General features: G+C 45.8%; 2 protein-coding genes across 2 annotated transcripts; one reads left to right on the forward strand and one right to left on the reverse strand.

The window, feature by feature from the left end:
- The first annotated feature begins 3,130 nt into the window (after nt 1-3,130).
- On the forward strand, nt 3,131-7,216 carry C1GALT1C1 (C1GALT1 specific chaperone 1). The gene is made up of 2 exons (XM_026724025.2): nt 3,131-3,230; nt 5,922-7,216. Exon 2 carries the CDS (start codon nt 5,927-5,929, stop codon nt 6,878-6,880), a length of 954 nt encoding a protein of 317 aa, XP_026579810.1. The 5' UTR covers nt 3,131-3,230; nt 5,922-5,926; the 3' UTR covers nt 6,881-7,216.
- Nucleotides 7,217-7,388: 172 nt separating this feature from the next.
- Nucleotides 7,389-14,483, reverse strand: MCTS1 (MCTS1 re-initiation and release factor). Its single transcript, XM_087941112.1, has 6 exons — nt 14,118-14,483; nt 12,338-12,490; nt 11,858-11,955; nt 9,986-10,119; nt 9,386-9,453; nt 7,389-7,605 (listed from the first exon to the last, which is right to left on the reverse strand). Exons 1-6 carry the CDS (start codon nt 14,126-14,128, stop codon nt 7,524-7,526), a joined length of 546 nt encoding a protein of 181 aa, XP_087797238.1. The 5' UTR covers nt 14,129-14,483; the 3' UTR covers nt 7,389-7,523.
- Between the last annotated feature and the right edge of the window lie 415 nt (nt 14,484-14,898).

Raw genomic sequence — 14,898 nt, forward strand, 5'->3', positions numbered from 1 at the left:
TGGATATAAGAATGGAATGGAATGGAATGGGATGGGATGGGATGGGATAGGATAGGATAGGATAGGATAGGATAAGGAGTAGGAACAGGAGTAGGAATAAGATAGGATAGAAGAGTTGAAAGGGACCTTGGAGGTCTTCTAGTCCAACCCCCTGCTTAGGCAGGAAACTCTATACCATTTCAGACAAAAGGTTATCTAATCTCTTCTTAAAAACTTCCAGAGTTGGAGCATTTACAACTTCTGGAAGCAAGTTGTTCCACTGGTTAATTTCTCTCTCTCTCTCTCTCTCTCTCTCTCACACACACACACACACACACACACATACGTATGTATGTGTGTGTGTATGTATGAATGTATATTCTGCATTTTGTGTTTGTAACTTGGTTTGGAAGAAAACAAAAACAGGTCAAAAAATCGAGTCAGTTCTGAGTCAGCCAGGGTAGGATTTGCAAAAGTTCCTCCGTGATGGTTTTTCACCCCAAGAGAGAGAAAGAGAGAGAGAGAGAGAGAATCTATTGGACTGACACAGAGAATCTGTTGTGAAATTTATCATCCTGTCAAGGGCACGAAGGCTGCTTTGAGCACCGGCAGGAAAAACAATTTGCTGAAGCAGTAAGTTGCAATTCATCGAAACCCCCACCCCTCCTTGCCAGTGTCCTGGTTCCACACTCAACAGCTGCTGAAGGGGAACTTGAAATATGGGATGTGGTGAGGCAGAGCGCGGGGGGGAATGGATAACGCCACCCTGTTGGAACTGGCCCTGTTGCCAGAGGATCGGATCACCTCCCAATACTGGCAGTTCTTGGCAGTCCATTTGGGGCATTTCGTGGGGAAACGGGGTGCAGCCGGATGCCCACCCCCCATCCCTGCTCAAGTGCATTGCAAAATAGCCAGCAGCCCCCCCTTCGCATGCAAAGAAGCAGGAGTGTGCACAGGTGTGTCGTTTCTCTTCTTTACAACTGAGGATGGGAGCCCAAGCAAAAAAAAGCCATTTGCTGCCCTGAAGCAGAGGGGAATTCAGACACACCACAGAACACCACAGTTCCTAAAGCTCTTTTTGCAGGGGAGGGAAAAATCTCGCTCGCTCGCCCACCCACCCGCCCTCCTCATACGGTCCGAAGGCAGTAAGGAAGGCTTGTTTTCGGGTTAGTCTGGGTGGGGGGGGGAAACCCCAGGGGAGATACAGCTGGTTTCGTTGCTTTTGCATTTTTCTTCTGCTGTATATTTACCTTTTGTTTTTTTTTGTTTTTTTTAAAAACTGTTTAGTCCTTAGCCCTTCTTAGGCTGTAAACTTAAAAGGAAGGTTTATGACATTTGTTGCAATAACGATATAATGGCCTTTGGTTGGAAGGGGGGGAGGGGGAGGAGAAGGAAGAGAAGGAAAAGAAGGAGAGGAGGAAGAGGAGAGGAGGAAGAGGAGGAGAAGGAGAGGAGGGGGGAAAGGAGGGAGAGAAGGAAGAGGAGGAGAGGAGGAGGGGGAAGAGAAGGAAAAGGACGAGAGGAGGAGGAGGAGAAACCAATATTTTTTGTAAGAACAGATGTAACACCAAAATAAATAAATACATAAGCAAGCCGTAATCTCCCATTTCTTTCTTTCTGGCCACAAGATGGCAACCTGTCATTTCTTCTTTCAACCATTCTTCTTTCTCTTCTGTAAAAACTCAGTCCCACCTTCTTCAAATCTCCAGCTGTGCCAGGCTACCACTTCCATCATCCCCACACAACTGCAGATGTGGATCAACCATCCTTAGAAGATACCAAACCAGGCAAGATTTTTTTTCTTGGAAACTTTGGAAAGAAACCATCTTTAACCACCATCCTGGCTTATGACCACAATAAGCAGGCTCCATGAACAGTCGTTTGATGAAGACTACCTGTATAAAACCTATTCTGGCCAAAATGTATATATAAAATCTTTTTTCCAATGACCAGCTGGGAAGGAAGGAGTGGCAGAAAAGTCTTGCTATGAGCAATTGAAAAGGGGTGGTAGGTGGGAGATGGAACTTCAATTGCACCATCAGGTCTGCTATCCTCCTGCTTGGTGGGCACTTTAGACCTGCTCAGAAATGCCCAACCTAATGCAAATTTAAATTTGGTTGGAAAGACTTCTGTCCATGCTCAGAGATCCCCCAGAGATCCCCCAATAGAATTTCTATTTAGGGGAAGGTTATTCCACTCTATGTGGGGGGAAAATCCCTTGTTGAAGTTTTTTTAAGGGCACAAGCTTAAGTCAGAGAGAAAAAGAGAGAAAAAGAAACACAGAGAATAGAATAGAATAGAATAGAATAGAATAGAATAGAATAGAATAGAATAGAATAGAATAGAAATCAGGAAAGTATAGAACAGAATATGGAATGGAACAGAAATAGAATAGAATTCAGAATAGAATAATAACTTTATTATTATTCATTAAAGTGAAATTTCGTCTCTCTCTCTCTCTCTCTCTCTCTCTCTCTCTCTCTCTCTGTGTGTGTGTGTGTGTGTGTGTGAGAGAGAGAGAGAGAGAGAGAGAGAGAGAGAGAGAATATTATTCCTAAGGGCAACCAAATCTAAATAATTGTACATCCTCTTCCGATGATCAATGGACTGTCACCTATGCAAGTGCAGGGGAAATGACTCCTTCTCGACGTTGCGTTTAGGAATATCTGGAACAACAAAGGGCGGAGGCCCCGAGTTCAAATCCCCGCCGACCTGCCAAGCTGCCTGGGCCAGCATTTTTCTTCCAACCGTAAACCACCTCATAGAACCCCTTTAGGAAGGGGAGACAGAGATAGGTACTGCTGCGGTCGAGTGAGTGCCGGAAGTGTTAGCTGCAGCTCCCTTGTTTTTTCTCTTTGATCCTCAGAAGCTTCATCCTCTCCCTACCCCGAGGAGGCGTGGCCAGAAGAGATGCTACGTTTCTGTCTCTTCTGCCCCGCCCGCCAGCGGTAGGCGTGGCCAAAGTGACGCTTACGCTTCTGTCTCTCCCCTGCCTCATCCCCGAGCAAGAGGCGTGGCCAAGAGTGACGGTTACACTCTCTCTCTCTCTCTCTCTCTCCCTCTCTCTCTCTCTCACTCCCCCCGCCCCGCCCTCGAGAAGGAGGCGTGGCCTAAGTGACGCTTACCCACTTCTGTCTCTCCCTTGCCCCGCCTTCCGGGAGGAGGCGTGTCCAAAAGGAGAGGGCGGTTCCGCCATAGAGAGCAAAGAGAGGGAGCGGAAGTAGATCCGGATTTCTCTTGCTGGCAGAGAGGTGAGTTGGTGGCGGGGGGTTCCACTCCGGATTAGGGGAGGTGGGTGGGGTGGGGTGGGGGGCTGCTGTACCTCTTTGCCTCGACCCCTCCCCAGCTCTGCTGGTCTCTGCAGCCCCGTCTCCCCTGAGCTTTCCCCCCCTCCCCACTGCCATCTGTGGGGTTCAGATAGATTGCCTGGGCACCTGGAGGCTCTACTTCGCTTCCCCATCTACAGGGTCAAAAGCCTTTTGGGGGGAGATTTTTTTGGGAGGAAAAGCTAGGAGTGGATACCCCCACCCCACCCCCCAAAAAAGAATATTTCTTTGCTCAGCCTGCATCACCTTGGGCAGCTTCGGAAGTCATTTATTTAAAATTATTTAAAATTAGTAATTGATTGAATTTGGTTTGTTAAAAGAAATCACCAATTATCTTGGTTTGGAAAACTGTGACGGGTCAGTCCTCGACTTGCAACCATTCCACTTAGTGGCCGTTCCAAGGGATGGCGGGGGAGGGCATTTTTCCACGCTTTACAGCCTCCCCGTGGTTGCGTGATCAACAGACACTGGGCCACCAGTTCATACTTACGACGGTCGCAGAGTCCAAGGGTTACATGATCCCCTTTTGCAGCCTTCTGGCAAGCAAAGTCAGTGAGGAAGCCAGATTCACTTAACAACCGAGTTGCTGAACTTAATGACCAAAGGGTTTCACTTAACGGGACAGGTCATAAAATGGGGTGAAACACATTGAAATGTCTCCCTTAAACAGAAATGTGGAGCTCAGCTGTGGTCATAAGCCGAGGACTACCTGTATTCCTAAATTAGAGAGATGATGGGAATGTAGCTTCAAACCAAAAAACTCAAATTTCCCAGTTTTTAAAATTTCCCAGGCCTTTGAATCAGAGCCTGTTTTTACAAAGTGAAGCTCTTTCTGGCCTCTTTCCCTGCTAAGAATGAAGGGGGAAAAAAAGAAAAGGAACACCCTGTTTTTCAACTTTAGCAACCTTTAAGATGTGTCAACTTCAATTCCCAGAATTCTCCATCCAGCATTGCTGGCTAGAGGATTCTGGGAGTTGAAGTTCACACTTCTTGAACTTGCCTGCATTGACAAATAGTAACTTATTTGATTGATAGCAGTTTAAAATTCCCTTCTGGCTGATTGGTGGCTGAAACAAGCCTAGTTTTCAGGACTTTGGTCAAATAAACCACTCTGAAACCATGATTTATCAAAAAAATTTTGCAAAGGGGCTGCTTGTTTAACGCCAACCACCATTTGCTGATTTTAGGCTATATTAACAAGTTTGGCTTACTACGAACAGAAATTATTTCATATTTCTAGTGGGTGTATTAGAGATCGGGGATCAAGTGTGTTTAAAGAATTTTTGGCCTTCTTTAAGCTGCCTTTAAAATCATTTTTTTCTCCACCAGTGTTCTGCATTGAAAATGACATTTTTTTTCTCCTGAATTCCCCCCATTCTAGTTCACATAATGTGCTTGAACATATACATACGCGTTTGCTTTGGGCCAAGTTTGTTCTGCGAGTAGAGTCATAGTGTGTTTTACACATCCGGTGCATTTCAGTCTGATCAAGGAAATATTTACCTTGTTCAGTTTTGCCTTGGGATGATACAAATCCTTCCCTTGTTGTCCCTGCCATATGCTGCAATAAATCTACTTTGGCTCTATTTACAGAGTCCGCTTACCTGTAATGATGTTCTCTGAACCATGATTTATAAATGAATTCAAAATTTTAGGCCTGGGTTTACAAACTTGTAGCTTTAGCCAGACCACTGCTTGTGGTGTTCAGAAATTTATACAGGTAGTCCTCAACAAGAGTTTGTTTAGTATTCGTTCAAAGTTATACTTTTAGGCCTGGGTTTACAAAATTGTAGTTTAGTGTGCTGTGTAAACGCATACCACTACTTGTCTTCAGAAATTATACAGGTTAGTCTTTGATTTACAACAGTTTGTTTAGGGACTGTTGGAAGTCAAAATGGCATTGAAAAAAGTGACTGACGATTCTTCTTCACGCTTACGAGTCTGGCAGCATCCCCCACTCGTATTTATGATGGTTGCAATGTCCCAGGGATCATGTCATCACCATTTGTGACCGAGGAAGCCAGATCCACTCAAACAACGGTGTTAGTAACTTAACTGCCACAGTGATTGACTTTAACAACTGCAGCAAGATCATAAAATGGAAGAAAATTAACTCGCTTGGCAATAAAAGTTTTGAGCTCATTGTGGTCCTAAGTTGAGGACTACTTGTAGTTTTCAGATTCTCAGTCATCCACGTCCTGGTTGTCCCAAAGGTGCTTTTTTTTTTCAAGAGGCAACTGGATTTTCTGGTTGTTGGGGAATGGAAGGATTGATACGCCTTGCAGACAGCTGGTCATTTGCATCCTATTAGAGGGCCGTTGAGGCCACTTGGATGTTTATCTGTGTCACCCAAGTAGCGCAAATGGGTCTGGGGTGGCCTCAACGACTCTTAAAAGGATGCAAATGACCAAGCTGCCTGCAACCCTTCCATTCCCCACCATTCAGTCAGAGCTGAAGAAGCTTCTCGGAGGAGAAGCGAAACATCTTCCAAGAAAAACCAAGAAAGACCAGTGGCCTCTTGGAAAAAGCGTCTTTGGCATGCCCTCAGATGAGCAACCTGTTGAATCTTCGCTCAATAACCCTGTATTTTTTTTCCCTGCTCTGTATAATATATAGAAATCATGTTTCCCGAAAGTGGCTCCTTCGTAAAGGGCATGTTACTTGGAGGGATTTGCTGCGTCCTGGTGACCCTTCTGGGACACATTAGAACGGGCCACACTACTACGAAGTCTCACGACCACCGACACCTCCAAGCTCCCAAGAAAGAGGACATTCTCAACCTCTCCAAAGAGAAGCGCTTGGAGCTGACCCAGAGCCTCCGGGTCTACTGCATAATCCTGGTCAAACCAAAGGATCTGGGACACTGGGCCGCCGTGAAGGAAACCTGGAGCAAACACTGCGACAAAGCCGAGTTCTACAGCTCCGAAAACGTCAAAGTCTTCGACTCCATCGTGCTGAACACGGACGACATGTGGACAATGATGCGCCAGGCCTACAAATACACCTACGAGAATTACCGCGACGGCTACAACTGGTACTTCCTCGCCTACCCTACGACGTTCGCCATCGTAGAAAACCTCAAGTACTTCCTGCTGAAGCAAGACGCCAGCCAGCCGTTCTACACGGGCCGGACCGAATCCTCGGGCGACCTGCAGTACGTGAACGGAGCTGGCGGGATCGTCCTAAGCGTGGAATCCTTGCGGCGCCTCTACCGGATTTTCCAAGACCCAGATAAGTGCCCGGAACACGGAGGCATGATTTGGAAACTTTCCGAAGATAAACAGCTGGCTTTGTGCTTGAAGTACGGCGGGGTCCATGCCGAAAACGCCGAAGATGCGGGGAAGAAGGACATTTTCAACACCAAGTCGGTGGGCGCCCTCATCAAGGAAGCCATGGCGAACAGCCCGCGGGAGGTGGTGGAAGGCTGCTGCTCGGATATGGCCATCACGTTCAGTGGCCTGTCGCCGAACCACATGCATGTCATGATGTACGGGGTCTACAGGCTCCGAGCGTACGGCCACACTTTCAACGATGCCTTAACTTTCCTCCCTCCGCCGGACTCCGATAACGACTGACGAGGGCCGCGGGGAAAGGCGGCCCCCGCCACACACGTCATCAGGTGTAGCGTCCATCAGCAAGCAGCATGTATTGAGGGCAAGTTCCAAATCTGAATTTGATTAGCATTGGCATCTGGTTTTGTAATCTTTGCAAAAGGGGGGGGGAGAAGGTTTCCCCGTTTTTTAAAACCGACAAGCCCTTTTTATACACCTGTGAATGTCACCTGGAGGGGAGGAGGGGAAACATTAAAAAGAACACTTCCGAAGATTTCTTTTTGCCGACAAATTGCGTAGCGGGTATGTAAATATTTAAAATCAAGATGAATCTACTGTAAATTAAATCTATTTTTGCAACGGGGGGGCATCCTGCGTCGTCTTTTAGCACAGCATGGCACCCCGATGGCCATCGCACCGGAAGAAAGGGAAGAGAGAACTTTTTTTAATCCTAAAATCTCTTGGCTTTTCCTTCTCGGCTTCACAATCGCTTAAAGCAACGTATTTTAATTTTTAAAAGCTTAACGGGACCTTCAGCATTCACTTGATTTATTGAGCATTAGCCACAGAACAATATAAATTTGTACATTCAGGTGCACATTTAAAAACAGAATTACAGAGTAGTCCACGCTGGCCAGGAGCAAGCCGCATACTTCCCGCTGGTTTTTCACTTGTACGTCTTCATATGCCAAAGGCCGTCATTTAAATAGTGAATATTTTCAATGCCGATCCCTTTGTTGACTTTCTCTCTGGGGGAGGAGAGGTGGAAAAGGAAAGTTTAGTCTTCCCAGCTCTGGGTGAAGTGCAAATGAGCAGACGCTACCCCCTAACACCCTGATGGCGAACCTATGGCACACATGCCATAGGTGGCATGGAGAGCCATTTGTGTGGGCCTTAGCCAAATTTACCTGCACTGTGCACGTGCGCACCTCCCGGCTGATTTTCGGACTATTTGAGGCAGTTTTCGCCCTCCTGGAGGCTCGAAAGAAGCCTCAGGAGGCCAAAAAACAGGCCTTCCGGAAATACCCAAAGTGCCAAACAGGCCCGTTTTCAGCCTCCCTTGAGCCTCCAGGCAGGTTAAAACTGCCTCCAGAGGCCAAAAAACGGGCCTTCTGGAAATACACGAAGTATTGAAATGGGCCTGTTTTTCGGCCTCCCGAGGCTGCAGAGACTTCCCTCGAGCCTCTGGGAGGGCGAAAATGGCCTCAAACAGGCCAAAAATCAGCTGGGAGGTGCATGCATGCATGCAGAGCTGGTAAGGAGGCGTGGTGAGGGTGTTGTGCGTGCATGCGCAGGTGGGGATGGGGTGGGGCGCCTTGCATTGTGGGTGCCAGCACAAGCACGCTTTCAGCACACCACAACAAAAAAGGTTCGCCATCACGGCCCTAACAGCTAGTCCTGGACTTAAAAGTTTCGTTTTGTGGACGTTCGAAGTCACAAGAGCCCTGGGAAAAAAGTGACGTGATTTGCATTTGGATGCTGGACAACTGACTCATATTTATGATGGTCGCAGTGTTTCGGGGGTTGTCACATGATCCCCTTTTGTAACCTTCGGACAAACAAAATCAAAGGAGAAATCCGATTCGGCTTAACGATCGTGTTACTAACGACCGCTGTGATTCACTTAACGAACATGGCAAGAACAGTTTGGACAATGGGGCAAAAGAGACTTAAGAATCGTCTCACCTTCCTCACTTAACAATGTAAATTTGGGGGCTCGATTGTCGCCCTAAGCCGAGGACTATCTGTATTTATAACCAAGCAGCTGAAAGCTGAATGGAGAAGCCTTTTTGCCTTTTTTTTTCTTCAGTACATTAACTCTTGAAGTTAGAAAAATCCTGGGCTTGTTTTCGGCCTTTTTAAAACTATATGCAAATACTGAAAGAGAGGAAGAGGGAAGGTTTAATAATGGCCTCCAGTCACATCTTATCTCTTGCACTTTCAAAAGCTCACAAAGGCAGGAGAAAGGATCAAAAGGCTTCAAGTCTTCACATTCCTCTCACCAAATTTAGAAAATGACTGGGTGGATGGTCCCAAAGGCGCTTTTTTTCCATGATGCAACTGGACTTTCTGGTTTTTTTTTCTTTGAAGAGGTTTCGCTTCTCATCCAAGGAGCTTCTTCGGCTCTGAGAACAGAAGCAGCTTCTGAGAGAAGCTGAACCTCTTCAAAGAAAAACCAGAAAGTCCAGTTGCCTCTTGGGGGAACAAAAAATGACCCAGAATCTCGACAGACCAATTGGGAGAATAAAATGAGTTGAAAGAAAACGGCTGTTTCCTTACGTTCTTAAGAAGAAAGTTGGAATCAAAATACATTTGGTAAGGCAATTCCTTATAGCAAATAAACATTTTTTGACTGCTGGCCAACTTCGACAGATAAACCCTTGTTACTTATTTGAACTGTTTAGAAAACACGCCATCTACAAAAATTGGAAGGCAGTTTAGACGTCTTGCAGTGTGTAACCACTAGTTGGATCTAGGAGAGCCAAGTTAAAGAACGGTACGGTTTTCCTTTTGAAACATAAGACTCACATATCGTCTGCCGCCATCTTCATGACCCCAATGCATAGTGCGTGTTGCTTTCCTTCCGCCATTATTGCCTGTTAAAAGTCTGCTAAGGAAAATAACCTTTTTTGTAGTCATTTAAAATCATACCAGGAGTAAGTAAAACTACTGAAGAAGCAGTCTGTCATGTCCTTGTCGGAATCTGATTTGGAGGAGGAGGCCGAGCAGCTGACAGGGAGTGAGAGCGTGGCTCCGTTGGCTGTGGGAGAAACTGGGGAAGGGCAAAGTCTGGCTGGGCAGAGCAGGGGAGAGGTAGAACAAGGGAGAGGGAGTTGACTCGGCCTTCCATCCTTCCAAGGTCATTAACTGAGGACCCCAGATTGTTGGCAGCAATAGGCTGACTCTGTAAACCGCTTAGAGGGTCAGCAGAATTAGACTGCAATCCTGCCTTCCGACCACGGTGCTACCACGGCTCTCGGTGTTAAGTCTTGGTGGTCCGTGGTCATCGCCCGTGGCCACAAAAGGTATTTTAAGGGGATCTGTGGTGAAGAAAAGGTTGGGAACCCCCGTTCTATCACATTCTGAGAAAGCAATTGGCACCCACAGACAAGGCCTACTCAAGGATACCACAATCGTATCGGCGCCAGCAGGATAAAGTTTGGCTCCGGGAGACGTCAGGCCAGGACACATGATATTGGCTCCACTAAGGACAAATTTAATGGCGCCTTTATCGACTTGTTGATGTGGCAGAATGAAGGGATCTACGGAGGGGAAAAAGGTTAACGGGGGAGATAAAAAAAAACAGTGACGGGGTTGAATAGAGTATCACAACATCACGGTTCATTTAGCTGAGACCAGCGGGCAAATCCTTTGCAGATATATGAGAGGGAGAAGAAAAATGATATCCCCTGCATGCTTTTCTCTCCAATTTTTCTTATATGCCTTCAAACTGCAAATTTACAAAATTTCCTTCTGAATCGTGCTCTGTTTAGGGAAATATTTAATCTACTTTTGAGAGAGAGAGAGAGAGATGGATGAGATAGATAGATAGATAGATAGATAGAATAATAAGGTAGGTAGGTAGATGAGAGATAGATAGATAGATAGATAGATAGATAGATAGATAGATAGATAGATAGATAGATAGATAGAAAGAGAAAGAAAGAAAGAAAGAAAGAAAGAAAGAAAAAGAAAGAAAGAAAGAAAGAAAGAAAGAAAGAAAGAAAGAAAGAAAGAAAGAAAGAATAATTTGGTAGGTAGATGATATAGATAGATATGATAGGTAGGTAGGTAGGTAGATGATAGAAATGATAGAGATGATAGGTAAGTAGATAGAGGCGATTACCATGTTTTCCTGAAAATAAGACCCTGTCATTATTTTTCCACCAAAAAAGGCACCAGGTCTTATTTTCGGGGGATGTCATCCACTGACTAACCTCACTTGCGCACGTCACCTCTGGCCTCCTTTTTGCGGTCAGAGGCTTTCAGGAACTACTACTGCGTCCGGCATGGCTTTCCTGAAGGCTTCTGCAGCCAATAACAAAGCTCTGGATCGATCAGGAACTTTGTTGTCAGCTAAAGAGGCCTTCAGGAAAGCCTTGCCGGCTACAGAAGAAATGGGCCGGCAAGGCAGGCGTCAGGGTGTGCCAGGCCCGGTTACAACTGTTTGAAAGTAAGTAGTAGGGCAGCTTTACCTACCCACCCCCATCCCCACCCTAACTTAATTTTTACCCATGAATTCTGGAGTGGGCGGGATCTTAATTAGGGCTTATTCGAGGTGATGGCTTATATTGGGCACACTTGTAAAAATCAAACTAGGACTTACTTTCAGGGTAGGTTGTATTTTTAGGGAAACAGGATAGAGATAGATGAGATAGATTAAGATAGGTAGGTGCGTAGATGAGATAGGTAGATAGAGATGAGATAGAGATAGATAGCCTGTGTGTGTGCCAAATGCAAGGAATGAGCTGCTTGCAACAGAATAAAAGTCAAATAAAAGCAAACAGGAAGAATAGACCTGCAGCACACAAACAAGTCGTCTCTGGGCGAATCCTGCTAAATCAGAAAGTTTTGTACATACATACACACACATACCATTGCATTTGAGAGGAAGGAAAACTGGGGAAAGGTTAATAAAATACAGAGGAAAGAAAAGGAAAGAGAAAGCATGCCAATTCAGAACGGAATGGACAGAAAATAACAGGGAAAAAGGTCATAAGGAGAAGAGCATAAAGAATCAGGCAATTCGGGTTGGAATAGGGGAAATGTCAGATTGCACAATGGAAAGGAGTAAACTACAGAGAACGAATGAAAATACTGCAGAGAACATGCAAACATATTATGCACGTTCTGTATTACACAAGCTGTCCAGTTCTATTTTTCTACTCAACGCCTGTTAATTTCAGCAAACAAATTTAAAACAAGTATGCTTATGTCTCAAAAGTTGCCAATCTTGATTTCTCTCCAGTCCAATAACCCTTTTTCCGCCAAAATACTTACATTTATGTAGTAACCTCAGTGTGGGATAAAAAGGCCCCTCCCTTTGTCTGAAGAACAGCAGTTCACCATTTACTGTGAGAATTTCTATATGTTCATGACTGAAATGTACAAAATTAACACACGATTATTTTTTTTAAGAAAGTGTTTCTAATAACCATTTAGAAATAATCATGAAAGAGAAAACTTTACATATTTCAAATGGGGCATTGGATAATCTGTAAGCTACCCATAGTCGCCTTATAAAGGAAACGGGCAGAATAAAAAAATTTAATAAATAAAATAAGGAACAAAATAACCCTCCAAGGTTAATGTTTCCATTAAACACGAATATCCTGGTAGCCTCCAATTCAAAAAATATCGTGTAAATATTCCAGCATCTGTTTTTCATTTTGTCCAGTACAGTTTCAATCTAGCAATCTATTTCTCACATCTAAGAAGTAACAATACAGAAAAGCAATTTGAGGAAGCAGAGGAACTTACCATCGTACTATCTTAACAGGATCTTTCTTTGGCATAATTTGATTTAGCCATGGTTCAATACCCGGGAACTGATCTATCAGTTGGTTTTTAATGCCTTTAATAACCGACGTTTTCAACTGGATACAGTTTGATACGTTCTCCTTTTCATCAAATCTGACCAATGAATAAAATAATATTAGAAACAACCTTTGGTCCACTTCTTCATCCACTGCCAAGGTGGTTATGCATATATTTCTTTGTCAACAAAACTGCAGTGACTAATCCAGATCAGGAAGCAACATGGATTTGAAAGCATTAAAAAAAAAAAGCCCCCCAAACATCTGGCAAAGTTCTATTTTTGTCACATTTTACTTCAGGTCATCTGTTCGGGATTCCTTCTCAAAGACTGTATTTATTAATATTAATGTGCATTATTAATGTTTACAATAATATTTGCATCATTTTAAATATTGTAATCTTGTTTTTTAATTGATTGAGTCCCCTCTACACAAGATAGGTAGCGTATCACTTTTACAAATATATAAACATATTAAAATAAGGTATGCTGGATCTCGCCATGATTAGTACCACTATAATCCCCGACATCTCCAAAATTGTCATGTGAGCCCAAACTATCTCAGAAGACAAACTGAAAAGGGGGTATTACAGTGAACTCCCTAAAAGAGTGGAAAATGATCAGAAGTTCTGACAACGGAAGGGATAAAAAGTTTATTTCCTGTATGGATATGGGATTCCCATCCCGCCCCTTCAACCAGCCTGCACCAGCCAGGAGGTCAGGTAATGTAAATATTTAATATATTAATATATCAATATTTGGAATGGCTGTCCCAGCCCTTTATTGTTCTCCAAAGCATCTTGCAAGCAGGACAAGAAGCAACGGGTGGAAGTTTTTTCAAAGAGAGACCCAACCTGGAACTAAGGAAGAATTAATTTCCTTGACAGTGAGAACAATAAATCAGGTGAAAACAGCTCACATCCTGAAGCTGTGGGTGCTCCAACACTGGAGGTTTTTAGAAGACATTGAACCACCATTTGTCCTGGATGGTATAAGGACTCCTGCCTTGGGCAAGGGGGGTGGACTAGATGACCTCCAAGGTCTCTTCCAGCCCTACGATCCTACTTCTAATTCTGATTGCGCTGATATTGTATCTCAGTACGGATCTGGCCGTTAGGGTGACATTTAGTGGGGCTGGTGCCTTGGAGCCTGGGGGCTGGACTAGAGGACCTCCAAGGTCCCTTCCAGCCCTGTTGATCCTATTTCCGATTGCATGATTGAATATGAATCTGAGAGATAGGGAGAAATTTAGTGGGGTTGATGGGTGTGCCTTGGAGGGGAGGGAGGGAGGCTCGACTAGAAGACCTCCAAGGTCCCTGCCAGCCCATTCTGACCGCACTGATACCGTATTCTCAGTATGTATCCGAGACTTGGGAATGACATTGAGTGGTAGTGGAGGGAGGTGGGTGGGTGGACTGTTCTGGGGCAGGGGGGCTGGACTAGACGACCTCCAAGGATCCTTCCCGCCCCGAGATTTACGTCGGTTCTCACAATCAGGCAGAGATTTTCTGCTGGATTTGGCATCTCTGGACCCCCCCCCGCCCCCCCCCTCCCCTCATCCCCCAGGAGATCCTTATTAGCAACAAGTCATCGCCACCACTAAAGCCTACCCGTCTCCTCCCGGGCCTGGATGATGGGAGTTGTAGTCCCTCCTCCCCTTTCCCCCCCCCAAGCCTGAGTCCACCCCCCTCCCCCATCCGGGGGCCCTCTCCCGCGCCCACTCACTTCTTGAACATCCTGGGGCGACGGGGCGCCGCTCCCCGCGAAGCCGGGCGGAGCGAGAGGGGGGCTGGGGCGGGTGGGGGCGGGGGGTCCTCCCGCGTCGTCCCTCCTCGCGCGCTTCCACGCAAGGCCTCTCCGGCCCTTCCTTCTCGTCTGCCCGCCTCGCCGGAAAGGAAACGGCGCGGATTGGGGAAACGCGGGGGGGAAGGGAGGACGGCGGGACGCGCTTTACGGCAGCCCGGTCGCAAAAACCGCTGGCGCCGAGCGAAAGGGAAAAGGGCAGCGCCCCAGTTCTCCCGAAAGACGCACGAGAGGCTCCCGCGGGTGGTGGTGGAGGGACTCGAAACTACCGCTCCCGGCAGGCTGAGCGCGCGAGACGGGGGACGGAGCAGGCGCGTTGAGCCCGAGCGGCCGTTACTATGGAGACGCATCCGAGTCGGGCCTAAGGAGGCCTTGGTTCTACTTTTTAAAGGGGCCGCTGCGGGAGAAATAGACAGACAGACAGACATAGAGATTTATAAATACAGGTATAAACATATGTTTATATTTATATTTAATATTTATATAGATGGATGGATGGGCGGGTGGGTAGATGGATAGGTAGATAGGTATAGAGATAGAGATAGATACTTATAGTTAGATATGTAGGTAGGTAGGTAATGTAGGGAAGGAAGGAGGGAGAGAGAGAGAGAGAGAGAGAGAGAGAGAGACTTTAAATATCTCCGACATGCCTTCATGATCAGGTCCCATTATTCCTTTTAAAAGGGGCGTAAAATGTAAAGTG

Source organism: Pseudonaja textilis, chromosome 12 (assembly GCF_049901715.1).
Source record: "Pseudonaja textilis isolate UNSWEBS1 chromosome 12, rPseTex1.2, whole genome shotgun sequence".
NCBI lineage: Eukaryota > Metazoa > Chordata > Lepidosauria > Squamata > Elapidae > Pseudonaja > Pseudonaja textilis.

What these genes read in the sequence shown, in the direction of transcription:
- C1GALT1C1 (XM_026724025.2), top strand. Translation starts at nt 5,927, where the DNA reads ATGTTTCCCGAAAGTGGCTCCTTCGTAAAGGGCATGTTACTTGGAGGG.
- MCTS1 (XM_087941112.1), bottom strand. An exon ending in CTGGCGCCGATACGATTGTG is followed by an intron (nt 9,454 to 9,985) that starts GTATCCTTGAGT and finishes GACTTTTAACAG; the next exon opens with GCAATAATGGCGGAAGGAAA. An exon ending in AAGATGGCGGCAGACGATAT is followed by an intron (nt 7,606 to 9,385) that starts GTGAGTCTTATG and finishes CTCCTCCCCCAG; the next exon opens with AGAGAAAGTCAACAAAGGGA.